Here is a 26,758-nt window from a genome sequence, read left to right on the forward strand (position 1 = left end):
TATCGGTCTTTAACAAGATCCTAGAAAAACTACTTGTAGCTCGATTATTAGATTTTTTGAAGGCAAACAATGTTTTTTACAAATTCCAATACGGCTTTAGGCAGAAATGTGGGACTACGACAGCTATAACAGAGCTAATAGACTACATAGTCAGCGAAATTGAATCGAAGAAACTTGTTGGAGGGTTATTCCTTGACCTTAAAAAGGCCTTTGATACCTTGAATCACAATATTCTCTTAAAGAAACTGGAATTATATGGAATAAGAGGAGTGGCAAACAATGTCATTCGCAGTTACTTAACACAAAGAATGCAATATGTAACGATTGGTGATGCACGAAGCACACTCCACAAAATTGATGTAGGGGTGCCTCAGGGTAGCAATATCGGTCCACTGTTGTTTTTGATTTACATCAACGACATTGGCAATTTAAACTTGAAAGGGACACCAAGGTTATTTGCAGATGATACGGCATTATTTTATCCTTGCGTTGACATCGGCAGTGCGATATCGTCAATGGAGCATGATTTAAAAGTTCTTTCTGACTATTTTGATGCTAATTTACTGTCACTCAACTTAACGAAAACAAAATATATGGTTTTCCACTCACCTAGGAAAAAACCCGCCGATCACGTTAACCTATGCGTCAACGAAATATCTATAGAAAAAGTAGATGATTTCAAGTATCTGGGTGTTTACCTTGATGCAACGTTGTCTTGGGACCGGCAAATCAAACATATGCAGCAAAAAATTTCATCATTAGCCGGCGCAATGAGAAAAGTTAGCTACTTCGTTCCTAAACACGTATTATTAAAATTCTACTATGGTTGTATTCACTCCCAAATTCAGTATCTAGTTCTCGTGTGGGGCCACGCCAGTAAATCGAAAATTAAGAAAATACAAGTTTTGCAAAACAGGTGCCTGAAAATAATATTTCAACTACCGATACTTTACCCAACGGTTCAACTCTACACAAATAATAGCCACACAGTTTTACCCATCTTAGCCTTACGTAATATACAAACTGTTATTCACATGCAGAAAGTTTTACATCAACCAGGCTATCACCATAATATGTCTTTAAACACTGGTAATAGACTGCAAAATACCCGACGAGCAAATCTCATACAGCGTGATAGAGCCACAACAAATCTTGGTCAGACGCGAATTTCATTTTTTGGTCCTTCAATTTACAACGCTCTGCCTAACGAATTAAAACAAATCACCAACATCGATCTGTATAAATACAAAATTAAACAATATTTTAAGACAAACATAATCAATTATATAATTTGAGCGTATCAACCATGCCTATGTAAAGTAAATCGTAAATTAAATTTAACTTCTCTCTACCAGTAGCTGAATCAGAATTATTATTAGTTATAGTTATGCTGGGCCCCTTAAAAAGGAATATTAAATTCCACTGGGCGCCCATTAAATAGTTTTTAAATAATTTTATGTATCCTCTTTATGTTTTCCTCAGCTTAAATTAATTTCTTTGTTTAGTGTGTTGTCCAGTTCTCTTCTAAGCTGAGGTTTCTGTAAGTGTCCGATACCAGGGGGCTCTCTGTGTGAGCTTTTTGGTAACGGGGGTGAGCGGAGGGTTAATTATAAAAAAAAAAAAAAAAAAAAAACACACTTCTGACCCTCCTCCGTGTTGTAGCATAGCACACGATTCTGGAAATAATTTTTCAGGATCCTGTACAGCGACACCGGCACTTGGACGTTCCGAAGCGAGTTGGCTATGGAGTCCCAGCTAGCGCTATTAAACGCATTTCTCACGTCGAGCGTGACAACTGCGCAATAGCGAATACCTGTCCTCTTGCGCTGGATCGCCATCTCGGCTGTCTTAGTAACAGACAAGATGGCATCCACCGTAGGTTTGGCTTTTCGGAAGCCGAATTGGTTCCTTGACAGACCGTTTATACCCTCAGTGTACTGTACGAGTCTGTTAAGGATAACCCTTTCCAGTACCTTGCCGGCAGTATCGAGCAGACAGATCGGCCTATATGACGAGGGGACACCCGGAGGTTTTCCCGACTTCGGCTATAGGACTAGGTTCTGTCGCTTCCATCTATCCGGGAAGTGGGCAGCTTCCAGGCATCTACTCATTACTGCCCCGAATAATTCGGGAGCCTCCAGAATAGCCGCTCTGATGGCCATACTTGAGATTCCGTCTGGCCCCGGTGCCTTGCTCACCTTTAGGGATTTAGCGATCTCAATGAGTTCCTCGTTCGTAACCGTTACTTCCTCCTCGACCTCTAAACCGCCGTCGCCCACGTTACTTTGGATGTTCGGCACGAAGGCCGACCATCCTGCGCTATGGTTTGAGATACTGGAACGTCGGCCGTGGGACGACTCAGCGGCCTGAGGCCAGGGCCTTGGCTCGTGGCGCGGCAAGAGGCCCTCGATGATCCGCTTCAGCATCTCTGGCGATCGCTCTGCGGGCACCATCACGCCCTTGGCCTTTGCCATTACGACCCTGTAGGCATCACCCCACGGGTTCGCATTGTCACTGGCACGTAACCTTTCAAAGCAGGTTCGCTTGCTAGCTATTATGCCACTCTTAAGCGCTGCGCGTGCAGCAACAAGTGCTACTCGACATTCTGCTCTGCCCTCGTTCGAACGAGCTCTCTGCATAATTCTCCTTGCACGAAAGCAGGCTCCGCGGAGTTTCGCAATTGCTTCTGTCCACCAGTAAACCGGTGACCTACCATACCTAGGTCGGCTTTTCCTAGGCATGGTGGCGTCACACGCTCGCGACAGCACCTCAATCAAATGATCAGCGTTTGGATCGGGCATATCGCGATCACCGTACTCTCTCTGGATCGCTTCCACAAATAATTCAGGATCGAAGTATGATGTCTTCCATCCACGTTCGAGTGTTGGCTCTACCCGCCGCCTGCCGCCTCGTTATCTGACCATCACCATAGCGGACCGCCTGATGGTTACTGTGAGTGTAGCCATTATCTACCCTCCAGTCTCCTATCACACCAGGACTGCCGAATGTCACGTCGATGATAGACTCTCCACCATTCCTACTGAAGGTACTTGTGGTGCCGACGTTGGCCAGGTCCACGTTGAGCTTCGCCAGAGCACAGTGGTCCAATCAGCGAAATACGTGATCGTGTGATCTTGCGCCAAAACGTAAAGTTTTTCGCATATAGTGTCTTTAGGAACATTTCTTAGTATAATAAGCCCCTTCTTGTGAGAGAAATCTTTGGGTGATTAATTCCCTTAAAAGCGAGATACGAAATTTATTTTCTCGTACATTCGAGATACAGGTTTGGTACTTTCAACGAAGTTATAGTAAATATCAATGCAAACAACTTTGTCAAAGACACCATACTTGTATCTCTTCATGGAAATTATCTATGAAGCGTTATTCGTTGGCAAACCTTTCAAAACAGTTTTTAAACCCTGACTTATTCTGGTCAACTTTTACATGTTTATAGAGTTATAAGAAGTTGTTTATCTTGCTAAAATCAACATTTTATTAGAACATTATTATACGTAATTTTCTGCAGTTTCGGAGATTTTGAGCATTTTTGATGAAAAATAGTATTTAAATATTTCCCAAGGTGGCAAATGGTGGCAGATCAAACAACTCGTACTTAAAAGTACAACGTTGCCTATTTTATTTTTATTTTTTTTTGTGTTTAGATTATAGTCACTTTAACCAGCTTTGGGTCATTCGTGATTTCTGCGGGGTTGGGATTTGAACCCGGGTCCTCGGCGTGAGAGGCGTGAATGCTAACCACTACACCGGGACTGACCCCTATATTTTTTTTTATTTTTTGTTTGAGTAATGTTAATTGTTAACTGCTTGCTAATTCGTGTTTTCCAATTAAATAGTTATTTAGTCATTCCGAGAAAATTCGGCCTTCTGTGACTGTTGTTGAAATTCGGCCATTTGGATTTCGGCCATTCGTGATTCGACCATTTGTGTTTCGGTCATTCGGTTCCAACCTATTATGAGTGTGATCTTTTGAAAAGACACTAATCGAAGGTATTGAACAAAATAGACTTAAGTTAGTTATTTGGAAGCTTTTCTCTTATTAATTGCGACAAATAATTTTAAGTCTACATTCATTTTCGACTCGAAAATAGACGGAAAAATTGCTAGTAACTCAATTTGTTAGAAAAAGATTGTCAACGTAAACAAAATGGCGTTTATTGCATCCGAAGTACATTTAAATTGTTCTATAAACATGACTGAGATGGATTTTTAAAACAACTATAACTTTTGAGGATACAAACAGATACAGACAACTGACACTCGCTTTTAAAGGTTTTTTGTTGTACTTTTAAGTAGGAATTGTTTGATCTGCCACCATTTGCCACCTTGGGAAACATTTAAGCTCAAAGCAGTACTATTTTTCATCAAAAATGCTCAAAATCTCCGAAACTGCAGAAAATCGCGTATAATAATGTTCTACTAAAACGTTGATTTTAGCAAGATAAACAACTTTCTAGAACACTATGAACACGTAAAAGTTGACCAGAATAAGTGAGGGTTTAAAAAATGTTTTGAGGGGTTTGTCCACGAATAAGGCTTCATAGACAATTACCATGAAGAGATACAAGTATGGAGTCTTTGACAAAGTTGTTTGCATTAATATTTACTACAACTTTGCCGAAAGTACCAAACCTGTATCTCGAATATACGAGAAAATAAATTTCGTATCTCACTTTTAAGCGAATTAATCACCCAAAGATTTCTTTCACAAGAAGGGGCTTGTTATACCAATAAATGTTCCTAATGACACTATATGCGAAAAACTTCACGTTTCGGCTCTATATCAAACGATCACGTATTTCGCTGATTGGACCACTGTGCAGAGCCTCAAGCAGAATCCGACCCCTATGGTTCGTGCGACGACTTCCCCACTCTACCGCCCAAGCGTTAAAGTCGCCCGCCACAACCCCCCGCCTTAGAGCAGTCAGTAAAACTGATACTCGTTCTACCATCCGCGTAAACTGCTCGATCGACCAACTCGGCGGAGCATAACAGCAGCAGTAGAACACTTCACCCACTTTGGCAATCACAAATCCCTCGTCTGCAGTTGACACAACCTCTTGAACTGGGAGCCTGCTCCATATAGCCATTGTAACCGTGACGAGATCGGGAGAAAGTTTTATGGTTAACACGGTGGCTTTTGCGCCACTCCCGAATAGGGGAGACCACCGGCCGTGTGTTTGCCCGACTATTATTTTGAGAACTCTCCAGGGACGACTCGCACGGCTCAACTGCAGACTCAACGGACGACTTTCTAAACGGAAACGCACAAAGGGGATTTATCACTGTTTGAATTTAAAAAAACGTAGCTTCGGTGTGTGAGTTTATTCTATCGTTTAGAGTTAACTTATAGAATGCGATTTATAGTTCATATGGCCGCTAAACGGAATTATGGCGGTATACCAGCAAAAGACAAATTTTCGTGTGCACAACTTTCAACGCAAGTTAACTTTAGCCTAGCTTTATTGTTCGTTCGAATTTCACATTACTCTTTGTACCGGCAACACTATTCAGGGAGGGTTTCCACCTACCTGCGCGCAGGGTTTTTGTAGTAGTCGACGACGGCGGCCTGGTGTGATCCGGGTAGACCACCGAACCTTCAGTGGCGTTTGACGTTGCCAGTCGGCGCTGCTCGAGACGGTGGGCGCGTGGTCTGTTCGTGTGCTAACTGGTCCAACTAAAGTTGCGGAGGGTGGCGTGGTTGGACAGATAGCTATCGAATTTTATCAACGAGAGGGTTCACGACGACGCAATTGTCGCGTGATTCCCTGGCAGTCCCGCAAGGGCTGAACGTACTCGCTGACGGCCCTCGCGTACTAAGATTCCGCTGCCGACCGCCGCGAATGAAATGAACCCTTGCTTCGGACTCGGTACCTCGGTGCGCAATTGACGACGCACGAAACGAGGACCGACTCTCGGCCTTCGACCCACGAAAGATTGTAACGTAAATTGTTGGGTCGGAAACCACGAGCGGCAATTGACGACCGCCGTGAAAATTTCGCAACGGATTGAGCGAACTTACCAACGCCTCCGTTTGGCTACCCCTCAGGGCGGACCTTTTATTAGCAGACGAACTCAAACGAAGAAATGGCCGAACGTATAAACCCAGAATAAAACGCCCGTTGGATGAGCGCTGTCCAAACCGAACGTACATACAATTGACACATTCCGCGGGCCGGTATACCAACCAGACATTTTATAAAAGTTGCTTTTAGCAATATTTTTTCATGATTGGGTAATGTTTGAACCTTTCAAAACTGCCCTAACTGGTATTTTAGCATTTTCGGAAGTTATTTAAAACGTGTGTCGAAAATAAATGAAATTTACAAGAAATAAATGATTTTTCGCGATATTTTTAAAAATGCTACTACAGTGCGCTAAAACATTTCATAATAGCGCTTGTTTTCGACCAACTTACAAAGGAATATATGCTGAATTCATTCCAAAAATAGTTTGGATGCAATTTTGCAGTTATTTTGTATTTCAAGTGGATGAAATAGGGCCATTTTTTTGCGTTGTAACGTCACGAAAAAGGTGTACTTTTTCGCTTTCGCAGAAAAGTACAAATTCGAACAATCTAATAATCCGTATTCTCTTTGTACTCAAAAATACCTTTAAAATGGTACCTAAAGAAAGAAGATAAGGTAAGTAGAACCTAAGTTACAACTGATTGAAGCTCGCGTTGTAACGTCACGACGGGCAGTAGGACGGATTCAAAACATGTGAGACATAAGTAATAGCATCGACACCTTATGACATAGCATAATAGTAGCTTAAGAAAAGTTTCTTAATTTAAAAAGCACTTTCTAGTGATTAAAAAACATTCGGACATTAGGGTGTCCCTAAACAGATACAAAAAATATTTTCTCTATTTTAAGTCAGAAATGAATGCTGTCTACAGAAAATTTGTAGAAAAACTAATTTCAAGAAATTTCGTTGAATACTGAAGATTTATATTTCTTACATGAAAAAAGTTATAGAGCCAAACTCTTAGGGACACCCTTAAAAATAGTTTTTTTTATCTAGCTCTTTAATAACGCTTCGTACGCCTTTTAGATGTTCTAAGAAATTGGTAATAGAATTAACCTGCACATTTTCGTCGAAGATAGTAGAGATCTATCTTTTTTTCCTTTAGGAGTTATCGCTTGTTTCTTTTATTTATACATGTTCACCTACGGTTGTCTTCATAATAACTTTTTTTAGAGATTTTCCACATTATACTCTAAGCTGTTCATGGTAGAATACAGCATAAATTAATTCACAAAAAAACAAGTGAGATTAGCTGCTCATAGCTGCTCTCCCTCGGGATACACCCCCTTAAAGAGTACATGTAAAAATAAAAAAAAAAGAAAAAGAAAAAGATTTAATTTAATTAGAACACCAATTGTTTAGATCATTCGCAAGCCATACGAAGCGTTATTAAAGAGGTAGATCGAAAAAAATATTTTTAAGGGTGTCCCTAACAGCTTGGCTCTATAACTTTTTTCATGTAAGAAATGGAAATCTCTAGCATTCAACAAAGTTTCTTGAAATTAGATTTTCTATAAATTTTCTGTAGACAGCAATCATTTCTGACTTAAAATAGAGAAAATACTCTTTGTATCTGCTTGAGGACACCCTAATGTCCGAATATTTTTTCACCACTAGAAAGTGCTTTTTAAATGAAGAAACTTTTCTGAAGCAACTATTATGCTATGTTTTAAGGTTTCGATGCTATTACTTACGTCTCACTTTCTTAGAATCCCTCCCACTGCGCGACGTAATTTGTGAAGAACCCCACAATTACGTAGGCAAATAAGTGAAAGGACAAATTAACAACACGGTTTTGGATTATCCCTTATGTACAGAAGGCAACAACAGCGATAATTAACGAATATTAACTGAACAGATTTTTCGTGACGTTACAACGGAGCTACGACCCTCTCTGTGTAAAGCAGAGCGTTGTAGCGTCACGAAAAGTAAAATCTGTTTAAAAATTAACTTCACTAATTATCGGAATTCTGAACATAGCAAGTTGTTAAGTATTCCTCTCTTATCAAATCATAGAAGAAAGTCTTAAGATAAAATTTGAAAGAGAGCAGAATTTTCATATTTTTTAACAGAAGAACCAAAAGACGAATTTCTGGCGCGTTGTAACGTCACGCTACATATTTGCTTTCCAAAGCAATCTAAGTAAGGCAAATCACTTTTAATAGGAAATTTTATGCACTTTCCAAATATATAATAATATTTGGGTATTTCTCAACGATTTTCTTAGCTGAAACACAAATACTGTGCAAAGAAATGTCAAAACGTTGTAACGTCACGCCGGAATGTGACAATTACAAATATATAATATAAAAAAGAAAAACAAAAATTTACCTTATTTGCTATAAACCGTATTAAGAATACGGACGCCAATAGAAATTCTGCTTACGCACCACCAAACTATAAAATTTTAAAATAACACGTTAACAGTTACCAAACAATAGAACAAATTCACACAATTCATCTTTTACACACCTTTTACAATAATTTGAATAGCACTAGCTCGATTCCTTTGAATCTATTCACTATATAACATAATTTAACTTGAATGTGCGTCTTTACGCAGTTAGATCCGTTGCGAAAATGTCCGCTTCCATCTCGCTCCCTTTCTTTTAAACGACTTTCCGTTCAATTGTTCTCAATTGAATTTCGGTTTTTAATTTAAATATGGCTACTTAAATCTACAGATCCAAATCGCGAGATTTCGACGTATTTTATTTAGTACTCATCGGAATATATTTGCCGCCTCTAGGAGTAGCCGGGACTCAAACCATTTGAGTAGTATTCTCCTACTCAGCCAAGACATGAACCTTTTATAAACGTTAGGTTTATAGCTAAATACTATTGATCTCATATTTTAACTAACTTAATTATCAAAAACCAAAATAAACTTATTTTTTTCGGCACAACGTTACACCATATCCATCGTCCATCGTCCGTGTGCTTACCGTCCCGTTGGCCTGTACATATCAGGCACTTGGGCGGCGCAGAACAGTCCCTCGCTATATGGCCCGCACCTCCACATCTTCTACACAGGTGGCTTCTGTCAAAGCCCTTACAGCTCCATGACTTGTGCCCTCGCTCAAAGCACCGGAAGCAAGCCTGCTGGAACACGCTCAGTGGGCATACGGACCATCCCACCTTCAGCTTGGCCGCCTTCAGGGCTGTATTTGCGTCTACCAGTGGATGTCTTATTTTAGCTACCTGGGTTCCCGCCGGTCCCTTGCGCAGACGAACTGCTTCGGTAGTCACCACCACATTACATTGCTCCTTGAGAGCTAGTGTCAGTTCAACCGCTTCAGTGATCTCGTCCAGGTTTTTAAGCTGGAGAGTCATCTCAGGCGTCAGTGCGCGGATCTGTATGCCATCACCAAGGACCTTTTCTGCCAGCACTTTGTAGGCAGAACCCTTCTCAGTGGCATCCTTTTTGAGCTCAAGGATCATGTCGCCGGTGCAGGAGCGGCGGATACTCCGCACATCCGCGCCAAGACCCTTCAGCTGCTCGTCCCCTCTCATGGCCTTCAAAACTTCTGCATATCTCAGCCCCTCAGTTTTGAGGATAAGGGCATCGCCTTTGCTCCTCTTTTTTCTCACCACTTTCGGTGGAGTTCGATCCTCCTCTTTCCTGCTGGCCTTCTTTTTTACAATGTTTCCCACTGATTGTCGGGCGCTAACTGCGTCTTATTACCCTCGGTGGGTTCCTCAGTTTGCTTACGACCATCAGCGATCAAGCGCTTCTTCGGGCCCGTGGGGGTTTCTTTCCCTGGGGACTGCCTTGCACGTTTAGTGGATACCTTTTTTGGCACTGGACTGCTCCGTAGTCGCAAGGGCCACGGTGTGGTCAGTCGTTGACAGGAAGGCATCCGTTTGTACAGACCTCGATACAAACGCCTTCTCTACCACTTTTACTCGCGCTTCGAGTTCACTGTGTTCCTTCGTCGCAGCACGCATGGTGCCCCGAATCATGAGCAGACTTTGTTTCAGGTCCTTCACTAGGGTGCTGCGGCCTGCCACGAACTCGATAATGGCATCGAGCTGATGAGACGCCGCTACCACTCTTGGTAGCATATCTCTCTTTCCTTCCACTGCTTTTATTAGCGACGGGCTATTTATCGTTGCGTCCGGCGTAGATGCAGTTGAAGCGACAGGTGTGCCGCTTCCCTTTCCGCTTACGCTGGCGCTTCTACTCGTATCCATCGGAGGGGATCGCTGGATACCACCTCTTGCGAACTGATTATCTACGTATTTCGGATTATCCGTCCGCGCTCACTGAAGTTAAGTTTTTTGATTTTGATTGTTCATGTAGAATCCCACGAGTTGAGGGGAAAGAAAAGTCCGCCGCATCAGAGCCCCTCATGATGCGATAAGGGCTGATTACTGTGGATGGCGCTCTGGTACTCCACAGGCTCCGTTTGAGGCTGAGTATTTATAGAACCCCCCTCCCCACCATTCATCCCTCGGCACGGGTCGCATGACACCTTGGATTAGGGGTTTATAAATTCACGTTTTGCCTTTCTACTATATAAATATAGAGTAGGGCGGGGCATAAGTACGACGTTTGAAGTTGTCATAAATTTTCGTGAGATATAAAGAAGGACAACAACATAATATATTTTATAGTGATGCAGTAACTCAATGTCTTCACATTCAACTATAAATCATATGCGGTAATAGTGTCTTGCAAAATAAATTCTTCTCTCTTTTGATCAAGTGCCGATTCGCACTTTTACCCCACTAGCGGGGCAAAAGTGTGAAGCTCGAATCCATGAAATTAGCACAACAGTAGCTAACAAAACCATTTTCTCTTCAATCTGCGTTATGTTTCGGTAAGGAATATTCTCAATTTGAACCTTTCCTATTTTGCGCTGGTGTATTGCAGCCTCTGTTAGATCGAAACTTTTCCAAACGTTTGTTTCTTGTTTCATCACCGCAAAAACATTGTTTTCCTTTGGCCAACATCTGTAAAGCACAAAGTTTTCTACAGATCTTCCATTTCTAGTATCTGTAATATAGTACCTAAAGCTGTATATAATTAGCTCTACATTTTGCCTCGTCCATGAATCGCACTTTTGCCCCGCTAGGTGCTTGACGGGGTTACATAAAATTACGGAAAAGCGAAATATATTTAGTAAATTCTTTTCACCCTATTTTCAAAACAGATATGTGAGTGATGAAAAACGCTGCCACAAATTTTTTGTAAGTAATATCCTCCTGTTGATATCATGTTTGCCGTATAACGAAAAATTACATCAAAACCGCCCTAAAATAACATTTGCACATAACTCAGCAACTATGCTTCGTAAGCAACCAAAGTTTACGTTAGATTTAAGCTGTTAAAGTAGTCACGCATCCATGCCAATGTAGTCAATTTACTCGGAATCTGCACCGATAAATCATTGAATCGCACTTTTACCCCTCCTTACTCTATAATATAAAGGTATAGAAATCACTTGGAAAACCGGAAATGGAATGAAGGTCCTGTGGGCCGAATGTCATATACCATTCGACTCAGTTTCGAAAACTGAGCATTTTCTGTGTGTATGTATGTGTGTGTGTGTGTGTGTGTATGTGTGTGTGTATGTGTGTGTGTGTGTGTGTGTGTGTGTGTGTGTGTGTGTGTGTGTGTGTGTGTGTGTGTGTGTGTGTGTGTGTGTGTGTGTGTGTGTGTGTGTGTGTGTGTTTGTATGTGTGGGTGTGTGTGCATGTATGTGTGTGTGACGCTTTCAATCTCACTCACTTGTCTCGGAGATTGCTGGACCGATTTTAATGTTATTAGTGTCAAATGAAAGATCTAGGTGTCCCATAGGTCGCTATTGAATTGAATTGATCGGACTTCAAAAGTTATGTATAAAAATACGAGAAATATGGGACTTCATTATCTCATAGGTGCCTTAACCGATTTGAACAAAATTGGATGCATATGAAAGAGAAGCCTTGCAAACCCTTAACTTCCAAATTTCATGACGATTGGGCTTGTAGTTTGAAAGTTACATAAAGAAATGTGAAAAATATTATTTAAAACATATTTTTGTAACATATAACATGTAACATTAATTCAATGAAAAACATCACACATTTTATTATTATTTGAAAATTACTGCTGAGATCTATCAAACAAAACCAAGTTATTTAATATTGGACGACTTTAGCACTTAAGCACCGTTAAAACGTGTAAAATCAAAACATATCAATCAAATGTTGATTGTATTCAATGTGTGTGATGTATGTGTGTATGTATGTATGTATGTGTGTATGTATGTATGTAGCTGTGTATGTATGTATGTATGTATGTATGTATGTATGTATGTATGTATGTATGTATGTATGTATGTGTATATGTATGTGTGTCTGTGTATTTACATTGAAATTCAAGAAAAGTGAGAAAAATGTCAATTGTCTGAAGTTTTTGAAGCCTCTTAGTGGAATACGAACTCTGAAATTAAAGAAAATAAAAAACTTTCTGTCTAAATTCCACTATTTAATATTTATTCGCGACAGATACGTATGCGCTTTGAAATAAGACACTGATGAAGCCTGCACGTCGTGAACGAACTACGTATCTGCTGCAAATAAATATTAAATAGGGTCTTTTTCTAATTCCCGTCGTAATAAGGAAAGCCATTCTAATTTTCATCATTTGCTGGATGGATTTAGTGAATACTCCAAAAGTTCTTGTACTGATTTGACTAAAACACACCTACCTTCCGATCCGTGAACTTTGAAATCCCTGAATAGTTACTTTACAGCATATTATTGAAATTACGCAACTGACTTTATTGCTAAAATTCGTCGTACCGTTTTAAAATCCGTCCAACAAAATTTTTCATCGTCCGAACTAAAAATCACAACAATGTTTACGAAGCTAACGTGCATGTATTTGTGTAGGACGGCATGACAAATGTTATTCTACAAAATTTCTGCAGGTCAGGCAAGTTTTTCTGGCTGTAGAATAACGACAATGCATTGCGTGAGTTATTTTCATTTATGAACGATTAGTCGACATTGTCTTCTTCGTCGCACAAAAAAACGTAGGAAATTTGGCTGGTAGGACTTTAATGATAAAAAGCATTTAAATAGATCTCAGCTCACTTTGATTGATTGCGTATGATAGTCAACTAACTAAAATATTAGGGAATAACTAGTTTCGCATTGTGTGTCATAAAAATGCTGATATTTTTAATAATTTGTGTTGGATAGGACGGGAATAGGCAATTACGACGATGTAACAACATACCCTAGTGGGATTCAATCGAAAAGTTTTTTCTTTTCTTTGATTTCAGCTTTTAGTTGTCATTTTCTTCACTTGCTGTTACTCTTGTACAAGAAAAGCAAAAATCGAAGAAAAGCAGTTAATTTAAGCATGTAGGTATAGTGGTGTATAGGATTAAAAATACTAGTGAGTTGATTTTTCTAAATAAATTTATACAAATTTCAAACAAATTTTGCGCATTAGTAGATGCTCTTTTCAATCAATAGATAGAGCTTAGAAATGTTATATGAAAAATTGGAAGTAAACGTTGTACGGTAGTAATTTTGTAAGATTTGTTTTTGCTAGTGACATTTTAAAGGACAGATGTCTTATGTCATGTATCATGTTTTAATAAATAAATCAAAAATTACAAGCACTGGAAATCATATCGATTATATTTCCCATTCTCAAGCATGTTTATGGCGCAAGCTTTTGCACTATTTTTCGACCTCATCTTGTTTTCCTAACCCTCTAACGGGATACATTGTAAAAACGATGCGATCAAGCTAATCAAGACTATCTTTTCATGAAAGTACATTCAAAAGAAGCCTAAGCTTTTGATTTTCATGCAAAAGTAATTATCTGAAGGAGCGCCAGCTAAGAAAAAGTTCAATTTCTCTTTTTCATATCTAATGCTCTATTCAGTTATTTTTTCTAATTAAGATATATTGCAAAATTGAAGCCAAGCAAACTAATAGTAAAATTTTGAGATTAATCATTTTGATGTAGATATCCTTTTTCTTCACAAGCGAAGTATAATAATTTTCTGATCTCTTGTTTTTCAAAGATGCTAGCTTTTGAACGCATTGTATTTTTTTTGTATGCCAGAAGGACATTGGGTTAAAAGGCCACTGCGACAGTTTTAATGATCGTCTTTTGTGGCAGGCCCCGATTGCTGTACACAGTTTACGGATCGCTCATACCCATTGATGGAGTTGAGCAGAATAGTTGTAATCCTGTGCCCCAATTCGGTACTACATGGTTTATAAAGCCAATGACCGTTTTGGGATTTAGGCTCCATATCTGATATGGAGTAAGAAGGAAACTTCCTAAGAAGTTGGGCCTTGATAATGCAAGAGCTCCGCAATAGCAGAGCAGATGCGCTGAACTTTCAGGTTCAGAGTTACAAAAGCGGCAGGTGTCGGATGATACCTTGCCGATATTCTTTAAATGATAAAGAGCGAGGCTGTGTCCTGTTAGGAGTCCCGCGATCGTGCGTAGTTCACTACGAGTTAAATGGTGTAGTTTTTTAGCTACTGCAGGGTTTGGGTAGATGAACTGTTTAGCTTGTCTACAACCCTGTGTTTAATTCCAACGGGATACTATTTCTAGCTTTTCCCATGTCATCAATTCGCCTTTTACGGCGGATGTGGAGGTGCCCAGAAACGGTTCAGGACCAATAAATTGCTGAGCTGATCCTTGTCTTGCCAGGTTGTCAGCAAATTCATTGCCCTCGATTCCGCAGTGACCGGACACCCAGAGTAATAAAACTTTGTTTTGGCTGGACAGTTCCCTCAATGCTGTGCTGCACTCCCAAACTAATTTGGACACGCATTTGGCGGACTTGAGTGCTAGTAGTGCTGCTTGGCTGTCCGTGAAGATACCGATTTTCGCATGCCTGTACTTTCGTTTCAAGCATATTGTCGCACAGATGAATATTGCCATATACTTCTGCTTGAAAAACGGTGGGCCACTTTCCTAATGAGATAGTTTCCCTGATGCCGGGTCCGTAGACTCCGGAGCCTGTGCAGGCCCCCATTTTTGAACCATCTGTAAAAAAACAGATAGTTCCAGATGGAAGATCTGACCCTCCATTATTCCACATTGAGCGATCTGTTTCAATCACCTCATATGGAACGTCCATATTGGGCCTGGCTTCCATGCAGTCAGAGACTGAAGTTACTAAGGGTGTCAGATTGAATTCCCGAAGTATGCGAAGATGACCGATTTGGTCACCTTCGAGTATAGTTTTACTCCTTTGCAACCGTAGTGCGCCGAGCTCTGCTTTCTTCTTCACATGAAGATTCAAAGGCAGTAAACATAGCATTGCCTCCATGGCTGCAGTAGGTGTTGTACGCATGGCACTGGTAACTGTAAGACAGGCCAGGCGCTGAACTTTGTTTAGTTTGGCTTGGGCTGTCACCTCATTCACCTTGGGCCACGATACGACTGCAGCATAGGTTATCCTAGGCCGTGCAATAGTAGTATATGACCAGAAGGCTAGTTGAGGTTTCAATCCCCAGGTTTTGCCAAACAGTGACCTGCATGCCCAGATAGCCGAAGTTGCTTTCTTAACAGCATAATCCAGGTGGGCAGCCCAGTTCAGTTTTTTTTATCGAGAATTATTCCGAGGTGTTTGACTTCATTACTGAAGCCCAGTCTGACACCATTCAGTATAAGGGGAGTAATGGTATGTTTCCTTCGCCTAGTGAATGGTATAACGACTGTTTTGGTGGAATTTACATTAAGTCCCTCTTGTGAGCACCATAACATGGTGGTGTTTGGAGCTCCTTGCAAGCGACTTGACAATACTGCGTCAAACTTTCCTCTGACGATAATTACAACGTCATCGGCGTAAGCAATGGTCTCATAACCAAGCTGTGATAGCTTGTGAAGGAGTGCGTCGGCCACCAGTGACCAGAGCAGGGGGGAGAAAACTCCTCCCTGTGGACATCCGTTGATCACCGAAATCGTGACCGACGTATCTCCCAATGATGCTGTAATTTGTCTGCTCGAGAGTATTGCTTGAATCCAGCTCATTGTAGTGTGGTCGATTCTCTTTTGACAGAGAGCCGTATTAATTGACGCGAAGGACGTGTTATCGAGAGCGCCTTCAATATCAAGAAAAGCACAAAGTGCCGTCTCTTGATATTTGAGCGATTTCTCAATTAACGTCACTAAGCAGTGCAGTGCAGTGCGGTTTCCGTAGATTTACCGTGTTGGTATGCATGTTGATTTACATGTAACGGAGAGTTTTTTAAAAACTCATTGCGGATATAGTTACCCGTGATTTTCTCCATCAGCTTAAGAAGCGTTGAAGTCAGACTTATCGGTCTGAAAGCCTTAGGCATGGTTTTGTCTTTTTGCCAGCCTTAGGTATGAACACCACCCTTATTTTCCGCCAATTCTCTGGGATATACCCCAAAGTGAAACTGGCTCGAAAGAGGTTGATGAGCTCGGACATTATAACACCGTCCGTTTTTTTTGTAAGAAAATGGGTAGAATACCATCCGGACCTGGAGATTTCATTGGTTCAAAAGAGCTGAGTGCCCAATTGATCGAAGCCTCCGTAAACAATCGGCGTGCAAGTAGAACCGAATCATTTGGCACATTGTGTAATGACCCATTCCACTGTTGCCCGCCTATGTTTTGTCCAGTGGTCACTGTCGAACCAGGGAAGTGCGTGTTCATCAAAACTTCCAGAGTTTCCCTGGTGGTAACAGTAAGACTCCCATCCTCTTTTTTCAATTGCCCTGGACCATTGCAATGGTCCTTGGACATCGCTTTCTGAAGACGCGTAGCCTCTGGCAGAGTTTGAATGCTTCCGCAAAATTTAACTCCTGATTTCCTTTTGGCTTTGCGTAGCTCATGTATTTGGTGAAGGAAGCTCTGTAGTCTTCCCATATTTCGGCCGTTGTGCTAGTTGCTGCGTGTGGTGATTTTTGACGAAAGGAAGAAAAGAATTGATAATATTTAGCAACAGCGAAATAGCGTTCTCTCACATGAATGGCTTCCTGTGCAAAATGGAGTTGAGCAGAAATTATCAGCTAAGTTGTTGTCTCAATATAGTTATTTGCTGCATGCAGGGAATAGTTGCAAAAATTGATAGTGATAGCAAATTTGTGTTCATAAAATTTTTATAGCCACGGTATTCATTTTTGTAAGCACTAATGAAAAAACGCTTGCCTCGAATATGAGTGTGTTAGTGTGCGGCCAGCTTCGATCTCTGCGCTCTGCCCCTTCTGGTTTGTGGAAGAGAGGCTTTTTTCTTGTTCTATTTTACATGAAAGACGCGAAGGGTGCGTTGAGGTGAAGTGCGTTGATGATGATCGCATTATAGCGAAAGACATTTACAGGCAGACATTCTGAGTGATACTTATACAGTTCGCTCTCCCTGTATAAACCTTATGAGAAGAGCACGACAGATTATTTTATTCATACGACTCAGTGTGTGTGTGCGTGCTGTGAAAATACAGAATTTGTGTTACTGTGCAGTGCATACTACTATACATATTAAGAATAACAGTGTTGAATGAACATTCGCCTGCTTTGATGAAACTGTATTGTGACATTGATGATCATGAAATCTTAATGAGACATGGACAATAAATCTCGTAGTTTATAGTATTGCAGAATGCATTCGTATCTCAACACTTACGTATTTAAACAATCATACATTTAAACATTTAATCAAATGAATATACAAACATTTAATGAATCATACGTTTAGATAAACAATTAGTAATTTTCATGTAGTAAGTCAATATTTAACACTCAACAATGACAATCTGAAGATTTAAACAATCAGATATCAATCAAACATTTTAACTGCCAAACTAACGTCAAAATGTTAAATCATTAAATAAGCTTTTTATCACTTATTTGAACATTTAGGTTCATGTGTAACATTTAGTCATATCATATATCATACGTGAATATTTGATGGTAAAATCATTGTTGCTATATTTAGTAATCTTCATATATTGTATATTCCTATAACACATTTTTATTACATTGCCATATACCACCATTATAGTAAAGGGGAGGGAGCATCAGGGTATCGAATGAATCGAAGACTGGATGAGGGATGTGGTAACCAGCCCAAGTCATATAAGGTCGGAGAGGATTTTGACGCGCCCTTCTAGCACACAAATCATCACGCAAGATCAGTTTGCACGGCGAAGTTATGTATCTAGAAGCCAGAAGTCTATGCTGGAAGGAGTGTCTTATATCCCGTGGAATCATATAAGCGACATTGCTTATAGATCCACCCAACCCCTTTTGGTCCTTCACGAACAGCATTGACATGAAAGTTGCTAGGTAGATAAATTCGATTCTGCAGTAATTCTACTTGCATACAATGGGAAACCCTTGAGGTGATGGTGGCTAACCCCTTACATACATACATTACATACAGGAAGCTCTGTAGTCTTCCCAGTTAGACGTGATTTTGGCCCTGTTGAACAGACGCCTTGCCTTCCGACGGAGATTGCTAAGCATCTCATTCCACCAGGGCACATCACGGCAAACTGTTCGCGTGTTTACGGGACAGTTTGTGTTATATGCGTCTGTGATCCTTCATTGCAGGTCACTAGCGGCGATATCCAGCTCAACTGGAGTTCGTATATTATTGTGACAGGAATTACGTGAGGCAATCAGATGATCCCTAAAGGAACTCCAATTGGTTTTCCTCGGATTCCTGAATTGTTCTCTCTTTAGAGGATTAGCCTCGATGTCGAAAATGATATTCTCTTATTTAACAGTATGGCAGTCCTAGGCTTGGACTGTGTATTACAATAGATCAACTTACCATTAGCGCCGGATAGACCGAGGATCGTGGTATCGTTGATCCATGGCTCCTGGATCAGAGCAGCACTCAGCTGTTCTTTGGTGAACCTCCGGCATAGGACACTAGACGCGCCCTTGGCATGGTGGAGGTTCACCTGAATGCAACGAAAGCTGCTCATTTTGAGGCAGGATTGCCGTTTTCAGCTTGATCCAATACTGGATCGAGCCTTGGCGAACGGGTACCAGCAGCGTTTTCGCTGAGTTGAGCGGCTGGGTCGCCCACACTGGCAGGTTTCGGTTGCCGCAGGCGACAGGCCACAGATGTCCGACCCGCACTTAACGGCGGATTGAGCCTCTGAGGTCTACTATCGACTGGTGATTGCTGCGTACGCCTCTTGCGAGGTTTTCGCGGCGCTCGCTTAGTCTTCGCAGGATTGCATTGTTTAGGTGGCGGCGGGGCACTTACAGAGGGAAGTTTCGCACTTTCCACCCTAGACGTTGCAGGATTGCATTGTCTTGGTGATGGCGGGCCGCTCCCAGAAGGGAGTTCCGCTCGTACCTTCCTCGACTTTGCAGCAGAGACTGTTGCGCCTGTGTTGATCAGACCTCTGCCAACCTGTCTCATGCGTGCGTGCTTTGCCAAACATAAAATTTAGCATAAAGCGCTGCTCAGCGATCTGACTTGCCGACTTTTGGTCAACCACCATTAACAGTTCCACGGTCTTTCCACGCACAATACGATGGCGTATCTGCCACGCTTGCGTTGAAAAGCCGTCGTTCTGATTCTGGAGGAATCTCAAGATTCCGTGGTGCCGACACTGTCCTGGAAGTACCCTATGAAGGTGTGAGCCTTCGGCAGGTCCTTCGTGTCGTCCCGTAGTTGTGGTCCTTCCCACGGGACGAGAGTAGATGCCGTTTGCTCCAGCCATTTGACCGTGTTCTGGTCAGAGCAAGTCAGTATCAAGTAGCCGTTCTTGAACTGGCAGCTCCTGAACTTGGGTCTAATGTCTAGAGTCTCCTGGATCCAGAAAAACGGCGCTTACAGTCTGGAGCTGATACGTAGTGAGCAGGGAAACGGGATAATCAGCCGTAGTTATGGCTACACTGAAAGCATCCACCATTTCTCTGTAGGTGCGTCCCGAAGATGGTTTTAGTGCCGAAGGACCCGCGCAGGCTTGACTGCGTGGTCTCTTGTTAGTGGAACCTTTGCTACTGATGTTCGGCGACGCCGTATCTGTGAATCGTTGCCTTTTGGTAACGACAAGGTCCCGCTGGCTAGGCTGGCCGGCCGGCAGAAGGGCAAGTTCCTCCGCTTCGTCCTTTGAGTAGCCCTTGCTCCGATACCGCTTCTGCCGTCGCCGTTGCGCGTTGGAGAGACGCTTGGCCACAACTCCGGAAGTCTCAGTTTGCCCCTTGACTTCAGGTAGCGTCACCGGATCGGAAAGGTTATCCGCGTCGCTTTCCGCATTCCCTGTTGGTGAATTCAGGATCAGGAATGAAGCCGGGAGTCCTCCTTCCAGCGACATGCTGTCGAGGTTAAAGTCCTCTTCCATCCCTGTATCCATCACTTCGCCAGTATCGTCCGTGCCGAACGGACTGCGCACTTCCGGTCTACCGTCGTGTGCCACCTCTACACCCACTCCAGTGTTTATCACCAACTCTTGGGGGTCGTTGGTTGCCCCATCAATTTTTTTTTCAAGGTTATCCATGGCGATGGTTGTACTCTGCTGGGGAGAAAATCACTCCAGAGATATCAAGCGGCACACCTCCGGTTCAATTTTACATATGAAATGGGAGCACTGCCAGTTGTCAAAATCATATCACACGGTTGCCAGATCTATCAGATTATAACAAATTTAACAAATTTTGCAGTTCGGCACTTTCGGTACAGTACCGGCACAGTTCGGTTCGTTCCAAGTCGCCTAACATAAAAACGGCTGGGCCGAGTGACCAACCCCTTAGCTATGAACACATATTTCATATTGTCAGTTCAAAACAAGTTTCGTATGTGGCTCTGAAGCCCGAAAGTTTAGGCTGTATAGACCCGTTAGAGGGTTAATTTCTAATTTTCTATATATATTCATTCAAGTCTGCAAAAATTATCTTTTGTGTTTACATTATTTTTCTATAAATCACGTAAATATTATAAAACTAATTAAAGTGTTCATCAAGTAACATAAATGACGCTTACAAGTATTTACGCACCCCAGTAAAGAAAATATAATTATTGTACGCAATACGTTGTGAATTTTACTGGTAGTATAAGTAAATGGTTAATAAGGATTTTGAGGAATACGGAACGGATAAAATAAAAAATATAGTCAAGTTAATTATAGCTGTTACTGAGAAATTAAATAATGATTATTGTGGCAGTAGAAAGGCTAGGTCACGCCGCTAGGTGGATCAATTCGGGTTTTTCAAACATAACGCCAAAGAAAATAGGTATGCTGCTGGTCTAAAAAGCCAGTCGTCGTATGTTCGAATCTCGGCTGGGCATCACTGCTAAATAGAGGCTGTACTCTAAAAGCCAACTGCGAGGTCTGTCGATAAAGAAGAGTCAAGTCTTTGATATGCGTTTAAGCCCAGGCTTTTTTTTGTTCTTGAAAATAAATAAGCCTTTTATGAAAATGAGTCTTGAGTCAAAATGGTGCCGAAGTTATGTCGAAGGTGCATATTTCCTCCTATCAAACAAGTAGGTAAAGGTTCATCGTAATCAGATAGGATTAAGTTTTGTCATTTCGCGTGGAGCTGCCAAATTAAAATTAATATTCCTCTCATCATTAGAATAATTACATTGTTTTTTTGATGTATTTTTTCTGTTTTTCTTTTGTTTTGTAGAAAATATTTGAATGAACGAGATCGCAACACTTTGTTCCACAAAGGAATTAACGCTTGCATCGGGGTGTTCCAGAAATCCCTCAAAAATTGCTTAGCTCAAAACAACGATGATGAGTTCCTTTCGGTATTGACTGAAATATATAAGGCATACCGAAAAAGTATTAAGCATTTACAAGGGATAGAAGGCAAACTCTGCAATGCACTTATCGATGGCTATAAAATATTCGTGCATAACAAAGCTAAAATACCAGAAAATAGTAACATATTAGAACTGGCTATTAAACTCTGCACCTATGAAATTAATTATCGTAAAACAATGGATAAGTTGCTTGGAATGAACAAAACCACTTTTACAGGAGTGGAAACAGCAACGACAATGGTTACTCCAATGCGACCAATTTCAACGGTAAGTAGAGCCACATGCCATAACGGGTGTGGTGGGTTCGAGTCCGGTTATAATCTCAGATTATAGCTTAGTTCGACCCATGCACCTTCCAGCATTGGACAAAAGGTAGGAGTCACAACGACTACTTATTAAGCGTAGCTGCCTATAACCTCCCCCCCCCGCCCTCACCTTTCTGCTCTTTCTCCTCTATTCAAAAAAAAATTCATTTCTTGCCCCTACCGTCCCTTCATCAATTGTAGAACCACCGTTTCCAAAAAATATTAATACATATAATATATGCCTGACTGCATTTCAAGGTCAAGACTAATAACACGAGGTTGGTCTACGGTAAATTTATTACATTTTCCTCCCACGTATAGCATCCCATCCCATAGCATAGGAGCAATTCCAGCTCAAAACGCTGAAAAAAGGCCATTTTTGACTCGACTATTTGATTGGAATGAAATTTTCCAGATGTGTTTGGTACCACACAAGAACTCATTTTCCACTAAACTTGATTTTTTTCGTCAAGAGTAACTTTTCAAAAGTGCGAATTTAGAAATGTGATTACATTTTTTCAAAAAATCATCTTAAAAACTACTTTGATCCAAATGACGTCAAAGGAAAAATTCTAGGAAATTAAGCGTACTGAAAGAAAAACCCTTTCAGATCCATGATAAAAAACATAAAATGTCTTATCTCAAAACCATCCCCTCTGATTTACCTAATTTTTGACGTAGGATTACGTCTTTGTTTACTATATTGGGACTGGGTAGCACTTTGTGAAAACGAAAATAGAAGTGTAACGTTTGGTCTGCACACCATGGAAACATAAAAAGTGAATGTTTTCAATATTTTTGCGATAATAAAAAAAAGTTTGGGCTTTAGTCCAATATTTTTTTCTTGAAAGCTCATTAAAATACTTTCCATTTGGTAATAATATCATTGAAATCGGTTCAATCGATCAAAAGTTATGAATTTTCAAAAAAAAAGCTGGCAAAAATGGTAACTTTTGGGACCACACTTACTCAGAAAAGAGAACCCTAAGTACCAAATAATAATACGGATCTAAAATTTACTACAAAGGAATAAGTACACAAAATTTGAATAAAATCGGAGCAATTTTGAATTTCGATATGTCTTTTTTCATAATATTGCTGAGTTGACATGCGTTATGGCTAATGGTTGATATGAATAAAATGAGCCCTACGCATCAAATTACGCTAAAATAATACATAATTGAAAAAAATGATCAATATTAACAATATTTTTTGTTCTTTTAAATTATTTTGGAGCAATTTATTTTTCCCCAAATTTGTCTACTTTCCAAATATATCTACCAAAAATTTTCGGATGGGTAGATAAAATCGGTAAACCACTGTATAACTAATAACTACTAGACTACTGAACGAAGCTGAACAATTTATATGTCGTTGGATAGATAAAATGACCAGCAATTTTATAGGGGGGTAAGAGAGCAATTTTAAGGAGGGCGTAAGAGGGGGCTTTATAAATGAAACACAAATTTCCTCAAAACTCGAGAACTAATTAAGCAAAAGGAAACAAATTTGGCATGTGGCAGAAGGCAGCATTTTTTTCTACGGTGTTCTGAGAGCTTTTCACCTCCTAAGAGGGGGGCTCCCATACAAATGAAATACAAATTTCCTCATAACTCTAAAACTAACCAAGCAAATGGAACCAAATTTGGAATGTAGGGGTTTCAGAAGGCAAGAGCTTTTTCTATGGTAAACTTTGACCCCTCCCCTCTTTAGGAGGGGGGCTCCCATACAAATAATTCACAAATTTCCTCATAACTCGAGTACTTATCAAGCAAATGGAACCAAAATTGGCATGTGGGGGTTTTTGGAGGTAGGAATTTTTTATATGGTGTATTGAGACCCCTTTCCCTTCTAAGAATACAAATGAAATACAAATTTCCTCATAACTCTAGAATTAATCAAGCAAATGGAACCAAATTTGGCATGTGGGGACATTAGAAGGCAAGGACTTTTTATGGTGAATTAAGACCTTATTTAGGAGGGTGGGCTCCCATACAAATAATATACAAATTTCCTCATAACTCGAGTACTAATCAAGCAAAAGAAATTAAAATCGACATGTGGGGGTTTTTGGAGGTAAGATTTTTTTCTATGGTATACTGAGCCCCTTCTTCTTCTCAGAGGGTGGCTCCCATACAAATGAAATACACATTTTTTCATAATTCTAGAACGAATCAAGCAAATGGAACCTAATTTGGCATGTGGGGGTTTTAGAAGGCAGGAATTTTTTCTATAGTATAATGAGACTCACCCTCGGGGCGAATCACTTCAAATTTATTAAGTAGGTATATTAAATATATTTATTCAAATTTACATGCTTTTACCCGGGTGCTAAATATATTTACCGGTATTGATGATTATTTTACACATCGACTGCCCGGCGTTGTTAGAGCAGCTGAACATATATGCTCCCATACGACCACTACGACAAAGAAACTTTTTGTACCTGGAGCCGCGGGCTTATTTATTTGGTGCTAATGAACCGATACGAGTTATATGTCATCGTTTTAATGAAGTATTCGAAATGTTCGACTTTAACGTGTCAATCAATGTCTTTCGTGACCGTCTTCTTGATGTTTTTCGTAGAAATTAAGTGACTAGTATATTCATTAAGACACAAATGTCAGCTGAATTTTATATATAAACAATAAACAATAAAGGTTGAAATGGTAATCAATGATCAATTCCTGTTTTAATTGTATGAGAGTCCTCATCCCCACAGCGGTGAGAGGTCTCAAACCATCATAAAATAATAACATGTGTCGTTGATTCTTCTCGGTGAATCCTTTTCTGCGTAACGTTTCAGGCTAGTACGCTTCACCTATCGTCAGATGCCTAAAATAATGTGTTATTGGTCAACTTTACAATATTCAATTAACTACTATACAATTTTCATTAACATAAACTTCATATCATAAAAACATTGCTTATATTTCAAATTTAATTATTTTCTTCCCAACATCACTGACGCTGAGATCCACTCGCACGTTGATGAATGATCATCGCCTGCTTGTCGTTTTCATACTGTCGTAGCTTATTGACTAGTCCGTTGTACATTGCGTTGAACGTTCCGCATTCACGCTGTAGGTTGACCGTTTTTTAATGGCCATATGTCTTATGACCCCGGAATTATTCCGAAGTTTCGTGGGGGACCGCGACATGGCTTTTTTAGATAAAGTTGCCAAATATTTAATTTTTTTTAAAATCTGTTGATTTTGGTAAATATATCATCGACTGTGGACACATCGGTTACTTTGCCGCAGTTACGAGCCATGGTGCGCACCATCCGGATCTGGGGGGACACTATGAATCCGGAACCGGTTCCTATAAAGGGAATTTTCAGCATCAGTAATATATGTCGTGTAGCATATCAAAAAACATCACCACTTGACAAAATAGCGATTGGCAATCATCTCATGTCTCTCAGAAGTCAGGTCTCGGACAAGTTCCTTCAAAATCCGTTCCGTGCTTGAATCAGAAAAGAAACCCTCCCCGGGGCCGGAACCGATCACATGGCTTTTGAGAGACATGAGATGATCGTCAACCGCTATTTTGTCGAATTTTGTGATGTTTTTTGATATGCGACACGGCATATATTACTCACGTTGAAATGTCCCTTTACTCGTAACTGCGGCAAAGTAACTGATATGTCCGCAGTCGATGATATGGTTACAAAAATCAACAGATTTCAAACAAATTTCAAATATTTGGCATCTTCATCTAAAAAAACCATGTCACGGCACCCCAGGGAACTCCAGAATAACGCCGGGGTCATAAGTTATATGGCCATTATCTATAGATATTATAAAAATAGAAAAGATATTCGGGAAATCCCCCAAATTTGGTGAAAAAATATTGAAAGATAAAAAAAGTTACGACGTTTTTAGTGGATTTTGCGATGCTGTAAATGACCTTTGAGAGGTTAATACAGAAGAAATGTAGGAGAAATAGTAGGCAGAGTGTAGAGCAGAGATATATAAAAGGATGACGTTTGTTGTAAAATGATTGATTAACCTTCGAGAAGCGTACGAATAAACAGTTTATAAAGAATTTCCCGAAGTATCTTCTACAATTATCAGAAGTGGGATTATCCTCCATGTCCGTTCGAGTGCCCTATTTACGATCAGCCTCGCAGCAAAATTTTTCGAGAATCGAAGGCAAATTACACTTTTTCAAAGCAATCGACAAATCAGGAAGAACTGAATTTGGGGCAAAATCACCTGTATCGTTCAGTTTTTTTATGAAAAATCCAGAGCCGTTGGTGCGACTGCTGGTGTGACTGTTGGTGCAGTCAGAATCAAAACTAATGCTGTTGGAGCAGCAATTGGAGCCATTGGTGCTATTACTAGTGCGACTGTTGGAGTAGTCAGAAGTGAGACTAATGCTGTTGGAGCAGCAACTATTAGAATCGTAAAAACTGTTGGAGCAGTTGGTTATATTATGAAGATTCTAGTACGAAATGATGAATTGTTGGTGCAGCCTCCGAAGAAAATATCAATTGAAGAACCTTCAAGAAGACATTTTTACCTTTGTTATACTATAACAAAGGTTTAAAAATTGGTCGAAAAACACGAAATTGATCCGAGGCCCGGAGGGCCAAGTCACATATACCAATCGATAGGGTTCGACGATTTGAGCAATGTCTGTGTGTGTGTGTGTGTGTGTGTGTATGTA

The 26,758-nt window shown here is 40.5% G+C and overlaps 1 protein-coding gene across 1 annotated transcript in view; it reads left to right on the forward strand.

Annotated features, from left to right (window-relative positions):
• LOC128743672 (calcineurin-binding protein cabin-1-like) overlaps positions 1 to 26,758 on the forward strand; it is an 858,845-nt gene that overhangs the window by 769,844 nt on the left and 62,243 nt on the right. The window contains exon 20 of the mRNA XM_053840294.1: positions 21,641 to 22,046. Coding sequence (XP_053696269.1) covers positions 21,641 to 22,046 — 406 coding nt within the window. The remainder of the gene's footprint in view (positions 1 to 21,640; positions 22,047 to 26,758) is intronic.

This window comes from Sabethes cyaneus, chromosome 3 (genome assembly GCF_943734655.1).
Source record: "Sabethes cyaneus chromosome 3, idSabCyanKW18_F2, whole genome shotgun sequence".
In the NCBI taxonomy this organism is placed as follows: Eukaryota; Metazoa; Arthropoda; class Insecta; order Diptera; family Culicidae; genus Sabethes; species Sabethes cyaneus.